This window comes from Leptidea sinapis, chromosome 25, assembly GCF_905404315.1.
Source record: "Leptidea sinapis chromosome 25, ilLepSina1.1, whole genome shotgun sequence".
Lineage (NCBI taxonomy): Eukaryota > Metazoa > Arthropoda > Insecta > Lepidoptera > Pieridae > Leptidea > Leptidea sinapis.
This window is the reverse complement of record NC_066289.1, coordinates 823,983-850,721: the sequence shown is the minus strand read 5'-3', so window position 1 is coordinate 850,721 and position 26,739 is coordinate 823,983. Positions and strand designations below refer to the sequence as shown.

The window sequence follows — 26,739 nt, the reverse complement described above, 5'->3', positions numbered from 1 at the left end:
TCGAGGGTGCAGATAACGATTTTGTGATCATTTTTGAAATCCAAGATGGCCGCCGCACAAAATTATGATTTCAGCAATATGGATATCGTGTCCGAGGTTCTCGAGGGTGCAGATAACGATTTTGGGATCATTTTTGAAATCCAGGATGGCCGCCGCACAAAATTATGATTTCAGCAATATGGATATCGTGTCCGAGGTTCTCGAGGGTGCAGAGAACGATTTTGTGATCATTTTTGAAATCCAAGATGGCCGCCGCACAAAATTATGATTTCAGCAATATGGATATCGTGTCCGAGGTTCTCGAGGGTGCAGAGAACGATTGTGTGATCATATTTGAAATCCAAGATGGCCGCCGCACAAAATTATGATTTCAGCAATATGCATATCGTGTAGTTCTCTGCACCTTCGAGAATCTCGGATACGATATCCATAATGTTGAAATCATAATTTTGCGCGTAATATAGCATCTCTCTCATACGTCGATAAAAAGATTTACTTCAAAAATGCATAAAAAATATTATCACAGTAATTCCGTACTCTAGCACAACTGTAAGTTTTAAAAAATATTACGCGGTCTTTCTGGGTCGGCGGTCGTTGACCCGCATCGCTCGGTTCGTTCTCAGCCATGCCCGACGCCCGTGCATGGCTGAGAACGCGTACCTATCGAATCTAATGATCGCGCAATTTTTACCTAAAGTGTTGGGAAAACCTCGCCTTAAAAATTTATATATTAAAGTATAAGTATCAGTGTACAATAATTTTAATATATTTCGAAACTTATTTAACATATAGTTATAGTAAAAGTCATCGTATTAGAGTTGATGTATTTGATGTATTCATTAATTTATAAAAATCTTTTCGAAATCAGATGTAGGTAGCTTGTTTATGCATGTTTGTATTTAAGACGACGCATTGACGGTATTGCATCAGGGATTTCAACTTATTTCAGCAATTACAAAACATTCGGAATTAATATTTTATGTTTTGAGTTGTTCATGAGCTTAACTTCAAATTGGTAATTGGTTTTACACGATTGGTCAACTATTACAGCACAAAAAAAATACTCAAAATCTGCTAAATAAAAACATAGATTTTCACTTTACAACTGAACGGAACCGATTTATGGCTCTTAATTTTATATACATAGAAGTATAAACAACCTTTTCAAAATGGTAATTGGAATTTACATAATTACCAATAGTTTTTATTTTATACGAGATATACTGTTTTGGCGATTACGACTTTTAATTTCAAGCTAGCTATCGCGTTTGTTTGTATGCAGGCGGCCCCCCCATTGTCAGCGTCGGACTTGTGCCAATCGAGCTCCCGAGCATCCATAACCGTATCTTATTCTGAATAAAATATTACAAATTATTAAAAATGGGAAAAAAAAGAGTTAAAAGTTTCTAAAATGAAGATGAAAGCTCTGTACATTGAAAAATGTAAGGATATGGTCAAGAAAAGGTAAGTAAACGTGAGATACATATTTCTTTTATTTGAATTATGAATAGTATATAGGTACCTACTAATTCCTATTCATAATCCACATACCTACTTATGTACTTGCTTACCTAGTTAGAAAGAAGGTAGATACCTAGGATAGGAAGGAACAGGTACATGAACAGTAAAGTACATGCCAAAGTAATGTGTGTGCAGGTACCTACCTACACTGCGTGTGTAGGTTAAAAATTATATAAAGTTTCTTTATAAGATGTGTATTTGGTATCATAAAAAACAGTATTTTGGTACCTAGTAGGTACCTTACCTACTCAGCTACAAAGACAATCACTCACAGAATATTTTTGAAGTATGTAGCTAGGTAATATATTTATATTTTTCATCATAATAAGGTAGGTATTTGCCTATCTACCTTCAGAAAAACCCTGTTCTACCATTCATCATAGTTATAATTTTTATTTTGTATATTATTCCTACATGGGTACCTAAAAGTAAAAACCTAATATGAAAATTCTAGGAAACAATTGTCCGAACAAAGAAAAACTATGGAGTCGTCTCTGGATTTAGGCGAAACTGAAACGAATACAATCGATTCTTTAGAAGGGTATGTATGTAATTATCTACTACATATTTATCACTGCATAATAATAGTTTTGAACGTGTGTGAAAATAATATTCCAATGAACTAGACATGACTAGAATTTTATTTTGTAGAAGACAAGAAATGTCATCGTCGTATGCAGATTTACAAAATGTGACGCTCACGTAAGTTTCATGATTACCTACATAGATATAAGTGTCAATTTATAAAAGTAAAGTGTTGTTTGTTTTTAGAGTTCCGTAGCCAAAGGGTAAATCGGGACCCTATTACTAAAACTCCGCTGTCCGTCCATCTGTCTGTCTGACCGTCTGTCATCAGGCTGTATCTCATGAACCGTGATAGTTAGCCAGTTGACATTTTCACAGATGATGTATTTCTGTTGCCGCTTTAACAAAAAATACTAAAAAATAGAATAAAATAAATATTTACGGGGGCTCCCATACAACAAACGTGCCGTTTTTGCCGTTTTTATAGATAGGTAATGGTAAGGGACCCTTCATGCGCGAGTCCAACTCGCATTTGGCCGGTTTTTTCTCTTTTAATGTTGTCCCGCTGCTGGACAAATTTCTTCATCAAATCCTTCCACCCATCACAGGCCTTGTCAAGTTTACTAATGTTTTTTTAGGGCGGCCGAAAAGGATCAGAACTCACTTCCATGTTATTTTGAAGAAAAAACGCCTAAAACAACAGTAAGTTTATTTTTACGACATTTTATAACATGACCTGAAAGGTCATAAATTAATCATAACATCATATCATAAGTGTTTAATTTATCTTTCAGATTGAGATGGAATTAGATGATAATGATGCGCCTCCAAATATATCGCAATGCGAATCAGAAGCAATGGTAAACAAAATTTTATTATTCGTTTTATATCGTAGCTTTATTCGAACAAAGTATTTTTACTAGAGTGATTATTTTGGTCATGGGCTAGAATGTAAATAATCAATCATACATTTTTAATTTTTAGACAGAAGAAAATCAATATAAGGAAAAGGACCAGGCTTCAAACGTATTACCTGAAAATCAATGTGAAGAAAGTAATGCACTTCCATATATAGTTGAAGGCACATCTGAAGTAACGGTAAGCATTCTGCTTTTGTAAGATTTACATTGCATGTCCTTACAAAAGTAGGAAGATCATACAAGACCCACAATAAACAAATAAATATTTCTGTATCTTTCAGATGCAGCCTGAAATACAAAACTTGGGGCACCGAATAATAGATTTTAATCATTTCACATCAGAACTTGTAAAAATTTCTCAACACAAATCTCTGTTTAAATGCGGATTATCTACAATGAAATTAATTTCTGAACATCGAATAGGATTGCAATCTGAATACACATATGTATGTATGATGTGTAATTATAAAAATAAAATAAAATCGTCATTGGATGATGTGAACAAAGATGCTGTTGCGGGTATAATGGCCGCAGGTTGTGGTCATGCGCAATTAAAACAATTTTCAGCAGCAGTAGGTTTACCTATTATGTCAGAATATACCTATAATAAAACTCAAAATGATATATGTAGGGATTGGGAGGACACTGCTTGGGACGAAATGAAATTAGCTGGTGAAAGAGAAAGAGAAGAAGCAATTAAAGAAGGAAAAGTCACGAAAGACGGAATACCAATGATTGATGTAATTGTAGATGGGTGCTGGAGTAAACGTTCGTACAGAACAAATTACGCAGCATTATCAGGAGCTGCAGCCATTATTGGCAGACGTTTCGGCCAAGTCCTGTACATGTGTGTAAAAAACAAATATTGTTGTATTTGCGCCAGAGCTCAAAAGAAACAAGTAAGCCCAAAAGAACACGAGTGCTATAAGAATTTCGATGGAGCTTCTACTGCTATGGAGTCAACTATTATAACCGAAGGGTTCAAGCAATCTATTGATATGCATGGTTTGGTTTACGCACGTTTTATTGCTGATGGTGATAGCAGCACTTATTCGAAAATATTAGATGCCCGGCCATATCCAGGTATTACAGTTGTAAAAATTTACTGTCGCAATCACTTATTAAGAAATTATTGCAACAAGTTACAACAGCTTACTACTGATACACATTATAAAGTGGTGGATAGAAAAAACCTTACACAAGAAAAAATACTACGGTCAAGGAAATATATATGCGAGGCCATAAAACTTCACAAAGAGAGCAGGAATGAAGATGGTTTGTACAAAGACATAAATGCATCTATTTGCCATGCTTTTAATCGTCATGGAAATTGTAATCAGCTATTATGTAAATATAATATGCATCCAGAAGCTCCCAACACATTTTTCGGCAGTTTACTTTGGCAGAAAATAAAAACACTAGTTGCTCGATTAGCTGATAAAGCACATAGTCTAATTGAAGATGTCGATAGCAATATTGTGGAAAGATTCAATGGCGTCATTGCAAAACTAGTGGGCGGAAAAAGAATAAATTATTCTCAAAGACGATCTTATCAAGCAAGATGCTCAGCCGCTGTAATTTCTTTCAATACAGGCAAACTATTATCTACTGTGCATCGAAATATATGTGGACACAGTCCCAAACAGTCTATTAAAAAACATGAACAAACAATGAACGATAAAAGGGCTAAGACAAAAAAATGTATAAGAAAAAAGAATCGCTTATTGGTACCAAGGACGCTTAATTTGGATTATGGTGAAATAGTAGACAAACCAGATTTAGACGAAGACACTTTGAAAAAAGCAAAAACTACCTTTGTACAAAATTTGATGAAAACTGATGAAGAGCGAAGAGACATTGAAAAGAGAACCATATTACAGAGTGAATCTGGAGAATGGTTAGAGCTAAGGCGAAACATGTTAACAGCCTCAAATTTTGGAAAAATTGTAAAACGAAAACAGACAAATACATGCCAAAACATAGTAAGAAATCTACTGTATAAACCTAATATTGACCATGTTTCGTCAATAAGCCATGGAAAAAAATATGAAAAAATCGCGCTGGAACAACTATCTATAATGAAAAATGTTAAGATTGAAAATTGTGGCTTATTTATTGATGACAAATACCCATTTTTGGGTGCAACGCCTGATGGCATCACAAGCGACATGATTGTGGAAATAAAATGTCCCATAGCACCATTTAAAATTGGTTTAGAAGAAGCGATTCGGCAGAACAAGATGCATTTTTATAAAAAAAATAAAAATGGCGCAGTAGTGATTAACCAAAAATCGGATTGGTATTTTCAAGTGCAAGGTCAATTGCATATCTGCAAAAAACATTGTTGTTTTTTGCAGATATGCAATTGACCTTGCACAATGTTTGTTTGGAATTTGGTTTGGCGATAATAAAATAAAAACAGAAATTATAGAAAAAGATGAAATGTATTGGGCAGACGTGATGGAACCAAAATTGCTGAAATTCTATTACGATTGTCTCCTTCCTGAGTTAGTCGATCCCAGACACATAAGGAATAAGCCAATTCGTGATCCGGAGTACGTGGTTGCACAAAGCAAGGAAAATGCTGCGTCAAATATTGTAAATATTTCAGAAGAACCAAAAACAAAGGAAAATTCTGATGATACTGTTGCTGACACGGATAAAACTGCTGATGTCGACAATTTTGCTTTTGTTGACGAAGATGTTGCTGACGCAGACGATGTTTCTGTCGTAGATAGTTCAGAATATATTATGGCTTTTTCTGAATATTGACCGCAAACTACCTACTATGTCCTCAATAATATGATAACTTATTTAGGTAATCGTTACATTATAATAAGTAACAAAAATTAAATGACAACGAAATTTTTCTTACCTACCTCTTAATTTTGGTTTTTACTTATATATTATTATACTTACCTATGTCAGAATTTTATAATTATACTAAAATCTAATAAGAGCGGAAGCAGTCCTTAATTCTTTATTGCACACAATACAATACATAGGAAAAAGACAGAAATAGAGGACATGTACAAAGGCGAGCAAACAACCCTAACAAGAGTTTTCTTCCAGCAAACCTTTTGAGGCTAGAGAGAGGTGCCTTTAGTGGCAGGTTCGTGTACATACATAAGGTATGAATACAAAGGATTAAATGGAAAATAATTATACTTACTAAAATACATATAATACATAAATATCTATATATATATAAATATATATACTTATATAACAATATAGCAGTGAATATGAGATCCGGCGTTTGTATGTATATAAGTTTGTAGGTAGGTAGGTATGTTTAGTATGTGGGTATTTGTTCATCACTTAATGTTTATCATGCCGTCAAATTATTTTTATCGACATAGTACCACAAAAAATATCAGCTTGTCTACAAAAATTTAAAATATTCAAATCATTATAAAAAACTAAATAGAGGTAAGGCGACTCCACGACGTCTATGTCCCAGCGCGGCAGCGCACGACAGAGTAGCGCGCGAGTTATGACGCGAGACGGGCCGCTCGCGTGGCCCGAGTGCACGATAGCTGCTGCTAAATTACCGGGATATGAACTGATTGCGGGGAGCTCATGGGGGCGTGGCACCCGATTTCAAATAATTGTTTATCAATGCGTCACCTTAAATCTATGTAATTTTGTAACCATGCGCTTTGTTTGAATTTTAAAATTCTATGATTTTTTTATGAGACGATTTATTGTTAAACTCCCACCTATTTGATTGTATTTAAATATAAAAATTTATAAATAAAACAATATACAGTACCTACATCATAACTTACTCCACAAGTTATATATCTAATCTTTTCTTTCCAAAAAAATTATTCAACCATAAAACTTATATAATATTTATTTTATTTTATGATGACTCCAAGCGTAGGTATCAATATAATTTGCTTAGATATACCGTTTGGTATGACAAACTAGATTTATTTATTCGTTGAGTGAAAATATTATACTTTATTGACTTAAATCTATGCATTGAACAATATTAATTCTTATTTTCAAATAGGCATATCTTATAATTTTCCATTTTCATATACATACTTACTTAGTAAAACTTTTATTAAATTTGAATGTGTATTTTTCCACAACCTCTAATACATACGTTTAGATCTAAGTCCTAGGAATTCATTAAATATGTTAACTTTGTTTTCATCTTTATAATTATCGTACCGTACTTCTTTTTATTGACTTTTGGGTAGCAAAAAAATTTTTTCTGCAGTCAGAGGTTTTGAAACGCAAATGTAAATCAGGTTTTATATCTGTGTAAAATTTATATATATTAAACTATCAGTATCAGTGTACAATAATTTTAATTTATTTCGAAACTTATTTCTCTAGTGAAAGTCATCGCATTACAGTTTTAGAAATTTTAAATATATAAAATCCCAACTAAATAGGTTTATTGAAAAACAATTTAGTTTTTCGTAATTGAACTGCAACAAATTTTCATTTTAAAATAGATTAACTATGGAATTCTATCTTGGCAATTAAATCTTGTACAATTTTACATTTACTCTTTTTTCAATATTGTCCATTGTTCTTTATACATTGAGTTATTCATTAATTTATTAAAATCTTTTCGAAATCAGATGTAGGTAGCTAGTTTATGCGTGTTTGTATTTTAATCTATGTAATATTTTAACCATGAGCTTTGTTTGAATTTTAAAATTCTATGAATATTTTGTTTTTTCTGTGTGTGTGTGTGTGAGAGACATTGATTTAAATTTCTGAAGTAAATGACATATGTATTTTTATTACGAAGTTTTGGGACAAATTTTATGCTTTTTGTATCATCAACACTTACATTTTATATTCTCGGGGCATAAGGATAGGTCAGAATGTTAATCATGCAGTTGAATTGAATATTCTTGGTCTACTTCCAAAATAAAACCAAATTCAAAATCATCCAGAACATCAAAATTTGTAGGGACATCCACCCATTCAAAACCCATCCGGAAAGGTTATTAGCATCAAAATAAGTTATAAACGACTTTCGTTTTTTCTTTGTCCTGTTCTCGCATAGTCAAAGTCAAAGTTCTTTATTTGCCAGAAATATTCACAAGTAAAGTTGTTACAAATTTAAGAGTAGGCACATGTTTCGTCTTGAGAGACATGCAAATATTTTAGTGGTTTCGTTTTATAATATTGGAACCTATACTTATTTGTTTAAATTCGCTTTTTCATAACAATTCCTACATTGAGATATACAGTCTCAAATACCCGATCCAATAAAAGCTATTTGTTCAAAGCCCTAAAGTAATTCTAATTTAATTTTTGTGCATTTTAACATAGCACCCCAACTTAACCCAGGCGCTGTATAATAATGTGCTGGATCTAGGCCATATTATGTCTGTAATGTATAAAAGCTCAAAAATTTTCAAATACATATTTTGTTTAAAGTGAAACACTGATTTTAAGATATAAATTTGAATTATCTAACTTATAATCTTCATCGGAAATATGTGTGTCGGTAAATGTATTGTAAAATCTATCACGATCATGGAGTGCTGAAAGTTGTAAGCAATCGTGTGGTGTTATAAATTCATATGGATAAATACTTTTTTTCTAAGACGTAAAAAAAATATTATTATTTGGAACATTTTGTCTTAAATTTTGAAATTGTTCTTCCTTCAAATATTTGACAAGTTTGTCTAAACTGAATGGAAAAAATTTAAACGAATCAACATGTCAGTTGAATTTTACGATTATTTAATTTTATAGTTTTTGTGAATGCCTTGTATTTTTCTTACGTTTGGGGAATAATATCAATTACTTTTTAAATAGAATTTAATGCATGAACAACGGAAAAGATATTATTCAAACATCAAAATTTCAAACCTCTATAAAAAAAAACCTTCTAATGTTTGTAATTTGTAAGATTTACTTACTCTTAATTTAATATGAAGTTATTCTATTACAAAAAGCTGATCCATTAACTGTGACGTTTTTTAAAGTAATATATAATTGCATTACGTGCAACATATACTACATTGACATTTAGTGCACACCGTTGACGTTGGGCATAGCCTTCTAATTTTGTTGATCTATATTATGTAATAAAATATATAACTTTATTGAGTAGGGATTACTCTGTGTCAGTAATAAGTTTGACATTTGAGTTTTGACATTACTGGCTGACACTAAGAACAATTTTTGTAAGGAAGCCTAAAAATTGAGCCGGAAATCTGAATCAAAAAACTCCTATTCCTTCCTACTTTAATATATTTTCTCATGATATAAAAAGAAAAATTAATCAATTTTTAAAAGATGTCGTCATATAAGGTAAGCTAAACAACTCATTTAGTATCAATAAGGGTAACCCTTTCGTAGATTTTATTGTTAAATAAGATAATGATTTACAGCCAATTGATTCTAAAAGAGAAGAGTTCAGGCGATATTTAGAAAGAGCTGGAGTAATGGATGCACTTACTAAAGTTTTAGTCAGTTTATATGAAGAGCCAGATAAACCAGAAGACGCTTTGGAATACGTAAGGAAACACTTAGGTACAGATGGTGGTGATGATGAACTAGAAGCAGCAAGGGCTCGTATTGCAGAACTCGAAGCAGAAAATGCTTTGCTTAAAGGAGAGGCAGCACCAACTGAAGGATAATCATTCAAATTTATCAGACTTATCGTAATAATATTTGTTATTGATCTCATATGATTTAACTGATCTCAATTAATAATAAGTTTAATAATAAGAATGTTATGTTGATTTGAGAATATATTTTTCTGTTAGTGCATGAAGCACTGTTTTGTTCTTCTTGTTTATAAAATAAATAATGTTTGCTAATTATTTTTTTATTAAAATTGTTTAGCAAGAAATGTCTTCTAATTATTTGGTACAGCTTTCATACAATTGAGTTCAATGGTTTTTCAACATAGGTTGTAACTCTGTAGGTATAGTCAAGGAATTTGATTCTTGTATGGTCGCCTAAATTGCTGATGACAATTACTAAGGGCTATCTTTCTTTGTAAAGTGCTAAATATATATAAACTTTAAGATAGTTTCCATATTTCAAGCAATAAGGTATGCAAATCGAATTCCTAATCTCTTACAATGGCATTTATTAATTTAAAAATAGAGGCCAGTCCATGCTATTCAATAAAAGTCGATCTTACTAGTGAATTTTGTTCACAATCTCATAGCTTTTTTTCAGTCTTTATTATTAACTAAAATTGAAAGGCCATAGTATACTGTACCTAAACATGTATTTTCCTAAATTATGGCACCAAATTTGTGATTCTAATTAATTTGTTGTTGTATTGTTTTTCAGCTAATTTATTATAAAAGTAATTATTATATATTAATATTTATTTAACACTAACAAAAGCATCAAAGTGTTGGTTTAAAGGTGTTACAAACATTCCCGAAACATAGACACAAATACAAGTATTGAATGCAAAAATTATTCAAATAAAAAACAGAATTTTAATTATAGATTGAATAGAACATCAATAATGTTTTCTAAGAATTAAAACATGCATCATTTCCCAATTATATAATCAATTTTTCAATTTATTGTTCAATGTTAAAACACAAACTTTCTTATATTTATTAATTCAAAGAATATATTATGCCCATAAATTTTATTTTACGAATATAAATCTGTAGAAATCAAATTTCTGTACAAAGAAAAAAAATAATCAAAACCGACTCAGGGTGATGTAAGAATAGAAATAGAACAATTCCCGTTTGTTTTGGAATTTTTTGTTTCTCTGTTTGTACGGGCTAATCTTTGAAACTATTGGAACTATAAATTGAAATTTTGCATGTTGATACCTTACATCCCCTGTTAACATCTTAGATACTTTTGATCCCAGAAAATTAAAGAGTTCCCATAGGACAGTTAAAAACCTCTCCTTACTTAAATAGCGAAGTACTCAACAACATTTGCACATAATTAAATAAAATTTGGCATGTTGGTACCTTATATTACCGATCAACATCTTAGTTACTTTTCAGCCCATAAAATTAAAGAGTTCCCGTGGGATAGTTAAAAACCTCTACTTACTTATATTGCGTAGTACACATCAACTTATGCACCTAATTTAGTAAAATTTATGAATTGCCAGTCATCACTTTAAATACTTTTCATCCCAGAAAATTAAAGAGTCCCGCGGGATAGTAAAAAATCTATAGTTTCTTATACAGCTTAGTAACAACAAATTATGCATCTAATTTAATAAAATTTGGCATGTTCATAATTATACTGCGGTCAACATCTTGGATACCTTTCATCCTGGAAATCTAACGAGTTCCCGTAGGAAAAATAAAATACTATAGTGTCTTATACAGCTTAGTATACAACATCTTATTCACCTAATTTAGTTGATACATTATATTGCCGGTAAAACAATGTGTAAGTACGTAGGTAACACTAAAAGTTTTCGTTACTTAAAAAAACCACATGGTATAACCAAAATATTACGTTTATTGCTTTTCAAAATACTCTCCTTTACATTTTAAACATTTTTTCATGTGATCGAATCATTTTTAAAACAGGAGGACCACAGAACTGAAGATATGTTTTCTACGTGCTGATTGAACGCTATCACTGCCTCTTCGGAATTGGTAAAAGTGAAACCTTTCATCAAATCTTTGACTTTGGGGAAAATACAGAAATCACAGGGTGCTAGGTCGGGTCTATGTGCAGGATGGGTGACGAGTTGTACTTTTTAGGAAGCTAAAAATGACTTAGTTTTGTTGGCCTTGTGTGTGTTTGGTCGTCTTTCGCGGACTTTTTTACATACATACATAAAATCACGCCTCTTTCCCGTAGGGGTAGGCAGAGACCACTTCTTTCCACTTGCTACGATCCTTACATACTTCTTTCGCTTCGTCCACTTTCATTATTCCTTTCATACATGCTCTGCGGTTTAGGATACTCTTGACCTGGCCTTTTTTCAAGACATCCCTGATTTGATCTTGAAACGTCCGCCTAGGTCTACCCCTTCCAACACTCTCATTCACACTGGCCTTATACACTTTTTTCAGCAATCGTTCTTCATTCATTCTCTCGACATGTCCAAACCATCTCAGCATACTTTTACACCTTTGTAAACAAATGGTAGAATACTCGGCACACTCTTTGGATCTTCAAGTGAAATTGTGAAAGTGTGTGTAGGTGAGAAAAAAAATGCGATCATTTTTTTACCAACGTTTCTCGCCTGCCTCATTTTTGTTGGCCTGTTCTCATTTTCAAATACCCATTCACATGATTGCTGTTTTGTTTCGGGTTCAAAACAATAAACCCACGATTCATCTCCCATGAAAATGTCATAAGCAGCATTAAAATGTCCGTGGTCGTACTTCATTAGCATCTGTGAGCACCATTCCACGCGAGCCAGCTTCTGCACCGCTGTAAATTCATGAAGGATCCAACGACAACGAGGTTTCCGAACTTTCAATTCTTTGTTCTGTGAAATGTCTGGTAATCCGCGGGTTTTCTTCAATTAGCCGCTTACCAGTAGCCACATTATTTTAGTTAATGGCAGTTGAAGGCCGCCCTTCACGAAATTCATCGTGTAAAGAAACCCGACCTCTCAAATTCAGCAAACCATCGCCTCACGGTGCTCAAGCAAGGTGCTTCTCTCCCAAAAGCATTTTGAAGACGAGCGGCACAGTCTTGCGGAGGGAGAGCGAGAGAACTTTTAAAATCATAAAAAATTATCGCTCTAAAATCGAAAGATTTTAATTCCATTTTTGTTGCGACGTTTCGAAAAATATAACATTCGAAATTCAAATAGTCCCGATTAGCTAGAAGTGCAAAACTTTTAGTGTCCCCATGTATTATAAAATTTTAAAAACTCATAAGTAAACATCCCATACTTCTGTAGCTGTACCTACAACCAATAACATCAATTAATACAAATGTCTAATATCTAACTTGTAACGTAATACCTTCGTAGCATTATAGATCGTAGAAATATAAATCGTGAATAATAATTCATTCAATTTTAACAATGAGCGACAGGAGTGGGTGCTCATTGACATCCGCCGATCGAGCATCGACGCCAGACGCCAGTTTACACAAGCGCTCGCTGGCCAGCTTACTGCGATAGCATTAGTTTTAGAGCGAGATAGAACACATAATATTGTTCGCAATTCTTATTGAATTAAATGTTTAACTATTGGTCAAAATGTAAGCTTTAGTATTGGTGTGTAATTTCTAAACTTGTAAATATTTTTTAAGTAACAATTGTAATTGGTTAACTAGTTTTAAGGATTTTGTATATATATCGTGTAACTGAAGTAAAATATATATTCCACATATTCTTCATACTACTCAAGCAGTTGTTTTATTTAATCTCCAAACGCTCAGTCTCTAAACATTGATACATACTAAACTTAATATTACAACCCTATAAAATTTCAGCCCTACCTTCCGGCTTTCCAAAGAAGTATACCTACTCACATTATAAATACGAAAGTTTGTATGAATGTATGGACGTCTGGATGTATGGACCTGTAAATATCTCAGACCTACCTTCTGGCTTTCTAACGAAGTATACTAATATTATAAATACGAAAGTTTGTAAGAATATATGGAAGTCTGGATATATGGATCTACGAAAATCTCAGCCCTACCTTCTGGCTTTCCAAAAAAGTATCTACTAATATTATAAATATGAAATTTGTAAGTGTAGATGTCTGGATGTATGGACCAGTAAAAATATCAAACCTACCTTCTGGCTTTCCGAAGATGTATCTACTAATATTATAAATACGAAAGTTTGTATGGATGTATGTTTGTTGCTCTTTCACGCGAAATCTAATAAATGCATTTTATTAAAACTACAATAATATAGCTTACATCAAAATCATACTTACATAACATATTTAAAGTAGATAATCTCTGTCTATACTAATTATTATTTGAACAAATATTGGGATAGTTATGACGATGACGATAAACAACCGAGTGCGCAATATTGTAGTGCGGTCCGGTGGCAGGCGGTGCGACGGGCTTGCGGGCGATCGGATGGCAGCGGGTGGAGGGGTTATTAATTTAAACGCCTGCAGTTCCTATTATTTGCATTTTCAATGACTATCAACTAATCGCAGGGTCAAATCTTAAAAGAAGCAGGCATACATTTGGACATGCCATGTTTTTCCTATGGCCAGCTCTGCGGGACTTGCTCACGCGTTTTTAAATCGCAAAATCTGCATGTGTTTGCTTACTGAAATAAATCGATTAACATAATTTAGGAGGACATAAGAATATATTACAATTATAATTAACTATAAATATTATTAACTTTTGCATTACGATCAACCATCATATGCATACATCCGTACCTATCTATTCTTACAAATTATAGCGTTTATAAAGCCTATTGGTGAAATCATAAAAATTCTTAATAGGTACATAGTTATTAACATACATTACACAATATAGTTATTCGAACACTTATGTCTGGAGAACAGCTGGTCTGATTTTCATTATTTTGAATTTGCCTTAGTTCCAAATCGCAGAATAATATAAAATCGTTGCAAAATTGACGAAACAAGAAAATACTTTCTTATATTTAAAATCAATATCACCATTTTCTAGAGGGTTATCTTTTTTTCATCAACAGATTTGCCAGTATCAAGAGCCTCAATAATGTCTTCCACAAAGGAAACAAGGTTAACGACTTGATCAAGCTTACAAAAACCCATGCAGTTCAGGTGTAACATTTTTTTAAGTGCCGTGATATAACAGGGCATATAATTATAGCTCGAACACTTTTGCAAACACAGAAATGATGGAAATTGGGCTAAAATTTTTTACCTCCTTTTTGTCACTGCCTTTGAATAAAGGTTACACTAGAGACCTTAGCGATGTGTTGATAATCAGTATAAGCGGTAAAGCTAATCCACTAGTGCAGTAGTAAACATCGATGGAATGCCGTCTGCTCCAACTCCTTTCCTAATATCAAGTCTTTTTAAAACATTGTAAACTTGGTCCACTGTATAAAATATTTAGAGACTATTTAAAATAAAACAACTGCTTCTTGAGTGAAATGAGAAACATGTATTTCGATTCAGTTAAGTGGGTACACTATATTTATATAAAACCCTTAAATCTATTTATCCAATAACAATTGCTAGGCCTCTTAAGAGGTGAAAGTTTAACCGAGGAATGGTCAGGTGAACAAATATTTTTAAAAACAAAGGAAATAAGTACCTATGGTGATACTTAAGGAATATTTCAATGATCTGCTGTTTATACACGGCAATTTCAAAGTTATTTTCATGTTCAAGAACATAAACTTTGTGGTTATATCTGAATATTAGGGATTTATTCTTGTAAGTAGTCTAAGCACTAGGTAGTTAATACTTCTGTAAGTTTTGATAATTTAGCTTCAAACATTTTATTGTAACAAAAAAATCATTTCAATAAGTATGTCAACGGAGTCGGTAAAGTTTCTTTAAGGTGAATCCCTCTTACCAGAACCAGACTTAGTTTAATGTTACTTTACCACCGTTCTCCTGGTGTTTGTAACTTCAGTTAGGATGTTCATGACGTGCCTTGCCTAAGAAATTAATATGTAATATGTACTAACATGTTTTGGGTTGGATTTAGTATGGTCTCGCAGGAGTTGAGATGTAAATTATATTCTTATTAGGTAGGTAAGGTAATTCATATTTATTGAGAAATAACAAAAAAAAATGTTTCTAACCTCAAATCAAATATTAAGCTAAAGTGGAGTAGATAGAAGTCCGAACGATCAACGAAAGCGATGACGCAAATGCCATATGGGTGTCGAATATTGATAGCCAATTGAGCACGGAAACTGCTTCTGGCTGTACCACGGCTGTCTTTGTCGTGTAAAGACTAACTCTTACATCAACAACATTTATTAGGACTAAGAACAGTACTTCCTAACTGAGACAACAGACCTTTACTCAAAATCAAACATACTTACAAGATCGAGAACGATGATACAGACATGCGCGGCCAACAATGAAGACGGACATTTTCTTACTGAGCTGTAAATGTTGGAACGCTGGAGAAAGTACTGCACGTCATTTTACTATAATATGTACGTGTGACTGACTCTATTCATCCAGGGTGTGTGGACAAATCTGACAACTAAAGGGCGCAATTGTAGTGTCGCTCAGAGTGTTTGGGGTTTTTCAATAATCCTGAGCGGCACTGAATTGTAATCGGCAGGGCGTATCAAATACCATCATCTGAGCATCCTAATTGACTCTGATTTTTATTTAAAAAAAACTGCGTATCTGTTTTTTAAGTTATTGGAGCACCAGTTTACCTCGTATATTGAATTACAAACACAAATTTTATAACTTTTGCTGGCAGTATACAAATACTGCCGTCTGCTATAAAATAATTAAATCAGATTATTCCAGACCTAAAGGGGATCCGACGGATATGCAAATTATCTTCACAATTCTCAGACTGGTTTTAATTTTTTTTTACCAATGGAGCAGAAACACGGACCATTGACAGAAGACTGTCCTCTAGAGAGTAACATCGACATAAATGATGCTTTCAATCTTTTCTTTCTTTCACGTTAACAGTCCACAATAATAGTAGGCTAAGACAGTCCCCATGGCCCACACACATATGCCATATGTACATATGATTTTTTGGCCTTTATTCAATGTCGAAATAACAACTGATGCCAAATAATAATAAGATTAATTTATTGACCATAAACAATTAATTGGCCAACATTACATAGGGTGATAAAAAAATATCACCCTACCCTCAATTTTGTATCAAATAGAACGTAGACTCACAATATTTACGTTCTCCATATTTTTTGCTATTTTATCAGAAGGATAAGAGACGAAGACATAAGAAGAATCTAAAAAGATTCTGATGCTGAAAAAAAAGAACAATCTAAATAGATTCACATGCTGAAGAAAAGATAATTGGATCAAGAAGACAAAAACGAGCAAAACGACGAAGATTATGAAGATGTGGAAGAATATTTAGACATCAGTCCAGTAATTGCGGAATCAGTAGAATATATTATGTAGAGAAGTGCAGATTGGAAATGTTTCAGGTTAGTCTCAGCCGTAGATCTCCAAATAGTCTTATTCATATGCCGGTACATTCAAAACCCTAAACTCCACACCATACTTCTTGTTTTTTTTTTTTATGGAATAGGAGGACAAACGAGCGTACGGGCTACCTGGTGTTAAGTGATCACCGCCGCCCACATTCTCTTGAAACACCAGAGGAATCACAAGAGCGTTGCCGGCCTTTAAGGAAGGTGTACGCGCTTTTATTGAAGGTACCCATGTCGTATCGTCCCGGAAACACCGCACAAGGAAGCTCATACCACAGCTTTGTAGTACGAGGAAGAAAGCTCATTGCAAACCGCACTGTGGAGGACCGCCAAACATTCACATGGTGGGGATGATATCCTAACTTGTGGCGTGTCGTGCGAAGGTGGAATTCGGCAGCAGGAATCAGGTTAAACAGCTCTTCGGAACACTCCCCGTGATAAATGCGGTAGAAGACACAATGAAGCGACGTCTCTACGCAACGCCAAGTGATCCAGCCGTTCACAGAGCACTGGGTCGCCGACAATTCGAGCTGCTCTGCGTTGCACGCGGTCAAATGCATCGAGCTGATACTGGGGTGCGTCCGGACCAGACATGACAGCAATACTCCATGTGTGGCCTGACCTGCGTTTTGTAGAGCGCTAGAATGTAGGCTGGTTTGAAGTATTGCCGTGCTCTATTAATGACGCCCAGCTTCTTTGAAGCCAATTTGGCTTTGCCCTCCAGATGGCCACGGAATTGGCAATCGCTCGAGATTTCCAGACCCAGTATTCTGAAGATGATGAGTTGAGATGATGCTACACCTCCTTGATGAAGATCGCCAAAACCAAAAGGATATCAATGCATTAATTGTAAAAAACATACTGTATTGATTGTTTATAAGTTAATGTTTTTGAAATAAAATATAAATAAAATTCAATTTGTTTACTAAGCTATTTTATTCTGTGTTGTTATATGGCAGCACTTAAAAAATAAGACATGTTTTTGACTTATCCTATTAAATCATTGGCCACAAGTCCACAAAGAACACTCCAAATTTGATTAATCCGTTGTTCTAGAGCCCATAGAGTAGCATAGTTCTCTTGTACCACATATGGTACATCGGACTGTTAATATGTGAACTCATAAATATTATTATATATATTTTCTAAAAAAAACCCAAGAATTATTTGTTTTAATTAAATGTTACACCTTTATTAGAAATAAAATAAATACATAAACTACATGATTATCAGTTTTTTACTTCAAAATTAAACAATATTTTCAAACAATGCTTTGCTTAATATTCTACACTATGTTAGGCTGTTGCACTGATGAGCTCTGTGTATTTCTTAACCTTGCTGGCTACACTCATGTCCACATATTTATCACCAATTGATACTACCATCCCACCAATTAATGATGGGTTAACAGAAGTAGTCAGATGTAAAGTTTCGTTACCCTTCAGGAATTTCTGTAAATAAATTTATTACTTAATAATTGAACTAGATGTTGATAGTTTTTCCACAAATAGTATTTAATAATTACATTAAACACATTTATCTCTAAATAACAATGTCCAAACCCTTTTAAAATTATTAAAAATAAGTATGTTTGGCTTGTCCCACACCATGCAGCTTTAAAATAACTTTCTGGGGATGGGAGTAAATGTGTGGTAAAAATATTTATTAATTATAGTTAACAGTGAATATTGTTCATGTAACCATAGAGCAGTGATGGATACTTCGGTTCTAAGTACCCAGAAACTTATAAATTTGCTGTTCTGCATCACTCTGAATGTATGTTTAACACACTATCATGTGAAACACAATATAGGTAAAATGCAGGTAGGATAGCCTGTTGAAAAATTTTGATTTCATTAAGTGTTGGTATTACTAGTTTCCACTCCAATTATGTGAGGACTCTCAAAGTTGGAGTAGCAGCTGCACCAACACCAACATCTGTCAGTAAATAAATCAGCTATAGGCTTCTACAAGCCGATTAAACAATTTCAAGACATGCCACATTAGCGCCAAGGGTACATGGGAAGATGGTGATTTTTGCTACAAGTGTAATTGTCAGAAATATACAGTTAAATCAGCTCATAATGAATATCATGAGCATTTATTAACCTTTAGCCAACTTTATGTCAGATTGAGAGCCTGTCTGGTTTCTAGAGTGTTGTACAGAGGCAACAGATGAGATATGATGTTGGGCAAAAGTATGGATACTAACCCATTTTCCCCATATACAGGAAACTCAAAAATGCTTTTTGCACTTTTTCCAACATAAGGGAATAGGTAACTTCATGAGGATTCCATACACACAAGCTCGCTTCAAGCAAATTATATTATATTCACAATAGCCCGCAATCAAGGCCTGGTTGTTTCAGACAGTTAATTAATGTCACATACATTTGTCAAATATTGACAACTACAAACAATATTTAACCTCCTGTTTGCTGAGATGAGACCACCGTTTAGTACTCTGTTATAAAGTTTGCACAAAAGACATTAACGATAGTTAAGGACAAAGTGTTGTTTCATTGTATAAATACATGATTGTTAAAGTAATTTGGGCTGTCAGTAAAAACCAGTAGTGTTCCCCAATAAAATTTGATGGGAGCAACATCAAGTATATATGCATCAACTTGTCTTGTTTTTGATAATTGAATGAATTGAATTCCATTTATTATGCCTACCTATGTACCTACTGTGTAAGAACAATAAAATTACCTATTGTTTGTTTAAAAATTGTTGCTGTGTTTACTGTTGTTCATTTTGAAGGAAGTGTTTATGTTTTTTGTGCTTTATAATTAATTAGTACTGTAATGTTAAAATGGATACCTTTACTACAAAGTACATATCTACATATCTGATGATATATTCTTTGTAAAAGTATTCTCCTTTTTCCTAATGAAGCAGTAGATTATTTCACAAGCTATTTATTTACATAGAATAAACTGTTAACTTTACAAGCGATGAGAAAGTTTGTTTTCAGAACCTTACAGAAAATACAAGGTTGTTTTATTTAAATAAATAACAGAAATACATAAATAATCAAATCAGTTACCTATTAAAAATAAATAACATTATTATATTTTTAAGAATTGATTGCATGAAATAAACTAAGTACTAAACTAATATAAGTACTTAAAAATGAATAAATATCTATCAAAATCACACATACTCCAGATTATTTGAAACATTCAGTTAAAATTGTTAAATAAACTGCATTAATATAATCTATTATATAATGTTAAAAGAAAATGATGTTAACTGCTGGTGTAGGCATCTGTTACCATAATTGTTAAAACAACAACACACATTTTATTGTTTAACGATAGTTAACAGTAATGTATATGTATTTTTAGTGAGAAATAACCAACCCTGAGTCTCTTATATGACTGTTATTATATGGTCATGGGAGGAATGTTTTGGGTTGAATGGCACAACCCAGATATATGCTGTTTCTGGTGTTTTCTTCCTGGTTTATATCAGCTTGGATTGGTATACACTTTCCATAAATACATATAGCCCATTAAAGTATGTGAGTGAGCCTGTGATATGATCTTCAATACAATACAAAAATATTTACCTTAAGTGCAGCTTCCAAGTTCTGCTTCTGAGTTGCATCCAAAGGTTTGGCAGTTATAACCTCACATGTAACCTCTCCACGGTGTGCAGCCATGATGATTTTGAATGCATTAATAATTTGTTCCAGTTTATCAAGGCGACCATTATCAGCTAACAGTCCTAGTAAGTTACCAGATGTTGCTGACATGTTAGTCTGCATAAAAAATATAATTTTTATTATTTCTACTCTGTACTTGTCATATAAAAAACTTGAGGGAACTAACTCACCTTAGCTGCCAAGTGTTTAAGTGCATCGGATTTAATACTCCTCTTGAGCACTGGATTAACAAGGAATTCCTTCAATTTAATGTCAGTTTTAATCGATTGTTGAAATTGGATAAGCTCTTTTTCAACCGCATCCAACGCTTTGCTTTTTGAAGCCGCAGAGTACAAGGCACCAGCATATCGGCCTTCCAAGCCGAAAACTTGAACAGGAGGTTTTATAAGCTGAGCAGCAGCCGATGATGTGCTGAAGGTGCGCACCTGTTATGATTACGTAATTTCTTATTTACATTATATAAATAACTAAAAAAAAAACACAAGTATTTCATGAAATTACCAGCATGTTCGTTTTCGTCAGGGACATGGTGAATCGTGAAAATCTTACACAAAACAATAAAGAATTAGGTACTTTTCCCTAGACTCAGACAACCAGCAGCAAAGTGCAAAGATATTTTTTTTTGGTTCTGTTCGTCCATCTGGACAGGCAAAGGGGTCAAAAGCCCATACAGCCAAGTCTTCATTTTTATTTTTCTATTCTTCACGTTACACAGCTTGTTCAAAGTCAAGCTAAGTATTTATATAATCTTCATCTTCAAACATAAATAGTACAATTTCCCATAAAAGTAGTAAATGTTTCATTTTCTTCATATACATATAAAATACATATAGGTTCGCATGAAAGGCCGAAGCCAAGTCTTTTATTGATAATATTCCTGTTCCAATGAAGATCAAGCTTAGCCCCTTATTTTTAATAATAAACTTTTATGATATAATACTAAAATATAAATCTCATATACGTTATAAGAAATATATTATACATGAATTATAAGTAACAATGATGAATATTAGTTGAGTATAATTATAAGATAATATGAAACTAATTTAAGGTATAACTACAAATATAATATGTATTTACATTTATACATTAAAATTTACATTATAAACACAAGTCCAATAATAATTTATGGACGAATATGTTTTAAGTCTGTGTAAGGGATTGTGTCAAAAGCCAAGCCGTATATTCAAATTTCGCCTACCGTTGAAACTATAAATTTGTAAAGCGGCACGAAGCAGTCATAAGTTTTCAATAACTGCTGAAGTGAGCGCGGGATGTCTTCAGCATTCTTATAAATATCCAAGAGGCAGTCTATCAATGTAAATCTTTGAAGATTATATTGGGGACAGTCAAAGAAAATGTGATCAAGAGTTTGGATGGATTAATTACAGAATTGACAAGTTGGAGAATCTAAAACACCGATCCTAAATAAATGAGCACCACTACGAGAATGTCCCAGACGTAACCGACAAATTGTGGTGTAAAATTTTCTGTGTAAGTATTTTTTCTTTTTAACAAACCAGGGAGGAGAGATTTCGTTTTTAATGTCGGCTAATCATTTGCCCTTTGTTTGAACAACTTGTTGCCAATAATTCTGAAAGTCTTGCAAGAATGTACCTTTAAAATGAGACAGTGCATCTGTGTGTGGTATGGGAATGTTCAAAGCAGTATGTATCTGATTACTATTCACAATAGATTTAGCAAGATAATCAGCTTGTTCATTTCCTTCCACGCCTATGTGTGAAGGAGTCCAGAATAAAACAATATCTTTTGTTAGGGATAAGCATTGATATTTGTCTCTAATATTGTAAATGATGAAATTAGTTGTAACATTACATTTAGGATATTGTAAAGCTTTTAAAACACTCATACTATCTGTTATAACGATCCAATTATTATATGACTGTTCTCCAATATATTCTAGAGCAGCATATATGGCAGCACCTTCTGCTGTGGATATACTAGCCAAGGTATTTAACCTATGACCAAACCCACTCCGCAGTTGTATGTCATAAACTGCCATAGAGACAGCAGAATTACTTTAAGATCCATCAGTATAAAGTTGGTTATAATTTTGCCACTCTGACAGCATACTATATGGTCTGCACCCCAATATGTACCAGCTAATGATTTCAGAATATTGCAGGCCTTTAATGCTCGATTTTCTAATATTTCGACATATTTGTGCCATCTAAAATTACTTAAAAAGGTAACTCCTAAAAACTTTATTGAATTATCTATTGAAATTTCCTGAGTACCATAATATATTTTTGCATCTCTTATTCTTATAGAATGCTTTGAAAATATTACTATTTTGCTTTTGTCAATACTGACCTCAAGACTAAGATATTGAAAATAAAGCTCCAATTTTTTGAGTGCTACATTAAGATCTAACACAACATTTGATAAATTAAGCCCTGAACTATACACTACTAGATCATCAGCAAATTGGAGGTTAGAAACTCTATTACCCAAGCCAATATTTTTTTTTTATTATGATTTTTATTTAGATTATTTATGTAGATTATAAAGAGCAATGGACTCAAAATTCCGCCCTGCGATACGCCTCTATATGAATATCGAGGACCTATTAATTGGTTATTGACTCTAACATAAAGTTTACGACCATGCAAGAAATTGAATATCCAACTAACTATTTTTTCAGGGACATTTAAGGATAGAAGAATGGATGATAATTGTTCTAAATCAACATTATTAAATGCTCCCACAACATCCAAAAAAACACCAGCCAATATCTTATTGTCAATCTGGGCACTATGGATGTCAAGACATAAATGCCGTAGACTCTCACAAGCAGAACGACCGCATCGAAATCCAAATTGATTATTAGGTAAGAGGTTGTTACTTTCAATATAAAATATTAATCTCTGTTTTATTAATTGTTCAAAAATTTTACCAACACACGAGCTTAGTGTGATAGGACGATATGAATCAGCTGAACTAGAATCTTTCCCATGCTTTAAAATTGGAATTAGACAGTCTGTTTTCCATTCTTCTGGAATAGTGAAGTTGTTCCATAGGAGATTTAATATTTTTAGAAACTTATTTAAGTTAGAAGAGTTAAGGAATTTAAACATTTTATAGGAGAGCCAATCCAAACCGCATGCAGAGTCCTTTCTTGATGATACAGCTTTTAATTCTTCAATAGTAAAAGGGGCAATCATAAAAGAGTTGATGCTATTTAAAGGATGATTATTGTGAATATTTGTCAAATTTGGTACTGTATCAGGAGTATATTTGTGTAAAAAGTTGGATATCCAATTATTGCTAGGGAAATTATTATTATTAGAATATAAGTTCTTAAATTTCCTCATTTTTGTCCAAATCTGTTTCATTGGCGTTAACCTATTTATGGTGGAGCAAAAATCTGTCCAGGATTTACGACGTTCAAGTCTTAATATATATTTTTTCTTTGCTTGAGCTTGCTTAAAATGAATGTAGTTTTGGATATTGCAATTTGATTTGAATAACAGATAAGCCTGTTTGCAATCTTCTACCACTTTAGTACAATGCCCATTCCACCAGGGAAGTTGTCGCTTTCTTTTAGGTAGATTAGTAATATTGTTACAGTGGTAGTTGGTTTTATGTACTGAATTTTCTACCGCTCTAAGAATTATGGAACAGAAGTTATTGTAAGACTTCTGTAGATTACAATTATTTATATCAAATTGTTTTAACAAGTCATTTACTAAGTTCTCATATTGGTCCCAATTTACTATTTTCAGATTACTGTGTGGAGGAATGTTGGAGGGAATTGAAGAAGATTCAGTTTCCGACACTACCATGGAAAATTTTGTGATTGTAGGCAAGTGATAGCTGCCCAAAGAGTCCTGATGAACTTGCCATTCACAGCACAGGAATAATGAAGATGATAGTATTGTTAGATCTAGTCCATTTAGTCTCCAAGAATTAGTACCCACTGTAGTTGGTTGATCATTATTTAAGAGCATTAAGTCATTATCGTCCATTACATCCATGATGTCTCTACCTCTAGAATTGGTTCTATTACAACCCCAAATGGTATGGTAAGCATTAAAATCACCAGCAATTATTAGTGGTTTTGGAATACTATGCAACAGTCTATTAAATTTAGATTTTTCAAAGTTAGGTACACTGTTGCCAGGACTATAAAAGCTAACAATTGAGATGTCTTTTTGTTTGTATTTAATTTTGATTGCTACATTTTGCAAGGAGTTATCAGAAAATGTTTCTAACTTTTGAAAATAAATGCCATTTCTAACGAAAATTGCTACACCATTGTGATCATAATCATTTCTTAGTATTGTATAACCTCTGATAGAAAACTGTATATTTGGTTTAAGCCAAGTTTCTGATATAAGTGCTATGTGTATGTCCTGCTCATAAAGTAGGTTTTGAAGCTCAAGTCTGTTACTCAACAGACTTTGAGCATTCCACTGTACTATGTTAAGTTTGTGACAGTTGAATTGTGACAGTTGTGATTAGGTTCATTGCTGCTGGATTGGATAAAATTAAATTAATGATGTCTTGTGTGTTCTCTGTCTTCTTGAGTGATGGAAAGCTTGTTGGATGTTTAAATAAATCTGATAATGGTGTTTTACTTTTATTTTTACTATCCAATATCTTTTTTTGTTTTATAGGGCATTGACCTGATACTGCAAGGTTACCTTTACAGTGCACACATACTGCTTTGTCAATAGGTATAGTACATTCTTTATATGAATGATTTTCAGTGCAGATTGAGCAACGCTGAGCATTCTTACAGAATTTAGCCAAGTGGTCAAACCTAAGGCATCGGAAAAACTGCTTAACTGGCGGCACATAAGGTCGCACTGGTAGACGCCACATCTTTAAGTGAACGTAATCTGGGAGTGAAGTAGATGACGCAAAAGTAATGACTGCCTGTGTAGATTGTAATATAAAATCACTATCGGATTTGTTTTTTTTTATTATACGCCGAACAGAAATATTTTTTTTTGTACTTGACAAAGATTTGAAAATTTTTTTGTTGGACATATCAATGGGTACGGAGGAAATCACTCCAGACAATTCAGTGGCACCAGCTGGGATGGACGCCTTAATATTTTGTTCCCTTAAAAATGTCGTGTTGTCTAGGAATGTATTAGCCAAATTGGGTCGTTCAAACACTACTCCTATCTTATATTTGTTGAGTTTCTTAAGATATTTAATGCCTTTAATGAAGCGCGATAAGTAACTACTAAGAGTTAGCATGTCACGACTACCAAGTGGCTGTTCAGTGACACTCTCTATGAAGACTATAAATTCATGACCGGCACCTGCGTCTTCCGGATATCGGCGACAATAGTCGGCCACCCTATATGGCAAATAAAAGTCCTCGTGGTCTTCCAAAACTGTACGCGAATCTGAGTATTCGCTACTTTCAGAGGTGGAATCTAAAATAGACTCACCTTTATCTCGTTCCGGCTTGGCTTTTTTCCGCCTTTTCGACATCTCTTAGCACAAACCTAAATCACTAAATATATAGACTTTTACTTATACTAAACAAATTAAATGATAAACATATACAAATACTTTTCAAAAATATGAGGATTATATACAATATAAAAGAAATATTTAATTTTATTGTTAAAAAGACCGCCCTAAGCAATCAGGAGTTCCCGCGCTTCTCTGAAATTGTCGTGCAAAGAGAATTTAAACACTACGATCAACCAGCAGCACAGAACACCAAAGAGAATTTAAACACTACGTTGTGCCATAGAAAATAATGAGAAATGTCGCTTGTATTCTATTGTACTAAATCTTGATACCAACATAATCAACTAATGACGTAATATCAGAGCTGCCAATATAATAAATACATAGGTTAGTTGGAATAAATCGATAATTTATATCGATAAGTAATTAATTATATATATACAGTATGGTCTGCATACCTATGAAACACACAGAAATATCGCAAAACATGAAAGTCAAGCGTCAAAAGAAAAAATAAATGTCAAATTCACCGTAATAGCAACAACAATTAACAAACTTAGAAACACAATTTACACATGTACAAACATAGATTAGGAGAAACT

The 26,739-nt window shown here is 33.2% G+C and overlaps 3 protein-coding genes and 1 long non-coding RNA gene across 4 annotated transcripts in view; 2 read left to right on the top strand and 2 right to left on the bottom strand.

Annotated features, from left to right (window-relative positions):
* LOC126972240 (transmembrane protein 127-like) overlaps positions 1-26,739 on the bottom strand; it is a 551,958-nt gene that overhangs the window by 44,027 nt on the left and 481,192 nt on the right. The gene's annotated exons all lie outside the window — the stretch shown is intronic.
* On the top strand, positions 1,417-5,738 carry LOC126972043 (uncharacterized). The gene is made up of 7 exons (XM_050818610.1): positions 1,417-1,464; positions 2,173-2,223; positions 2,685-2,748; positions 2,841-2,906; positions 3,031-3,144; positions 3,248-3,734; positions 5,581-5,738. The coding sequence occupies exons 1-7, from the start codon at positions 1,418-1,420 to the stop codon at positions 5,736-5,738; spliced, it is 987 nt and encodes a 328-aa protein (XP_050674567.1). The 5' UTR covers position 1,417.
* Positions 17,928-21,345, bottom strand: LOC126972244 (ATP synthase subunit O, mitochondrial). The gene is made up of 4 exons (XM_050818891.1): positions 21,182-21,345; positions 20,851-21,105; positions 20,585-20,776; positions 17,928-18,461 (listed from the first exon to the last, which is right to left on the bottom strand). Exons 1-4 carry the CDS (start codon positions 21,206-21,208, stop codon positions 18,306-18,308), a joined length of 630 nt encoding a protein of 209 aa, XP_050674848.1. The 5' UTR covers positions 21,209-21,345; the 3' UTR covers positions 17,928-18,305.
* Positions 21,767-25,242, top strand: LOC126972256 (uncharacterized). Its single transcript, XR_007731104.1, has 3 exons — positions 21,767-22,174; positions 23,346-23,531; positions 24,427-25,242. It is a non-coding gene; the product is annotated as an uncharacterized LOC126972256 (long non-coding RNA).

Excerpts from the sequence above, each read along its gene's own strand:
- LOC126972244 (XM_050818891.1), bottom strand. The coding sequence starts at position 21,208 with ATGTCCCTGACGAAAACGAACATGCTG. Across the intron at positions 20,777-20,850 it reads TTAAACACTTGGCAGCTAAG|ACTAACATGTCAGCAACATC; the intron begins GTGAGTTAGTTC and ends TTTTTTATGCAG. Across the intron at positions 18,462-20,584 it reads ACTTGGAAGCTGCACTTAAG|AAATTCCTGAAGGGTAACGA; the intron begins GTAAATATTTTT and ends ATTTATTTACAG.
- LOC126972043 (XM_050818610.1), top strand. The coding sequence starts at position 1,418 with ATGAAAGCTCTGTACATTGAAAAATGTAAGGATATGGTCAAGAAAAG. Across the intron at positions 1,465-2,172 it reads AAGGATATGGTCAAGAAAAG|AAGACAAGAAATGTCATCGT; the intron begins GTAAGTAAACGT and ends TTTATTTTGTAG. Across the intron at positions 3,145-3,247 it reads AAGGCACATCTGAAGTAACG|ATGCAGCCTGAAATACAAAA; the intron begins GTAAGCATTCTG and ends TGTATCTTTCAG.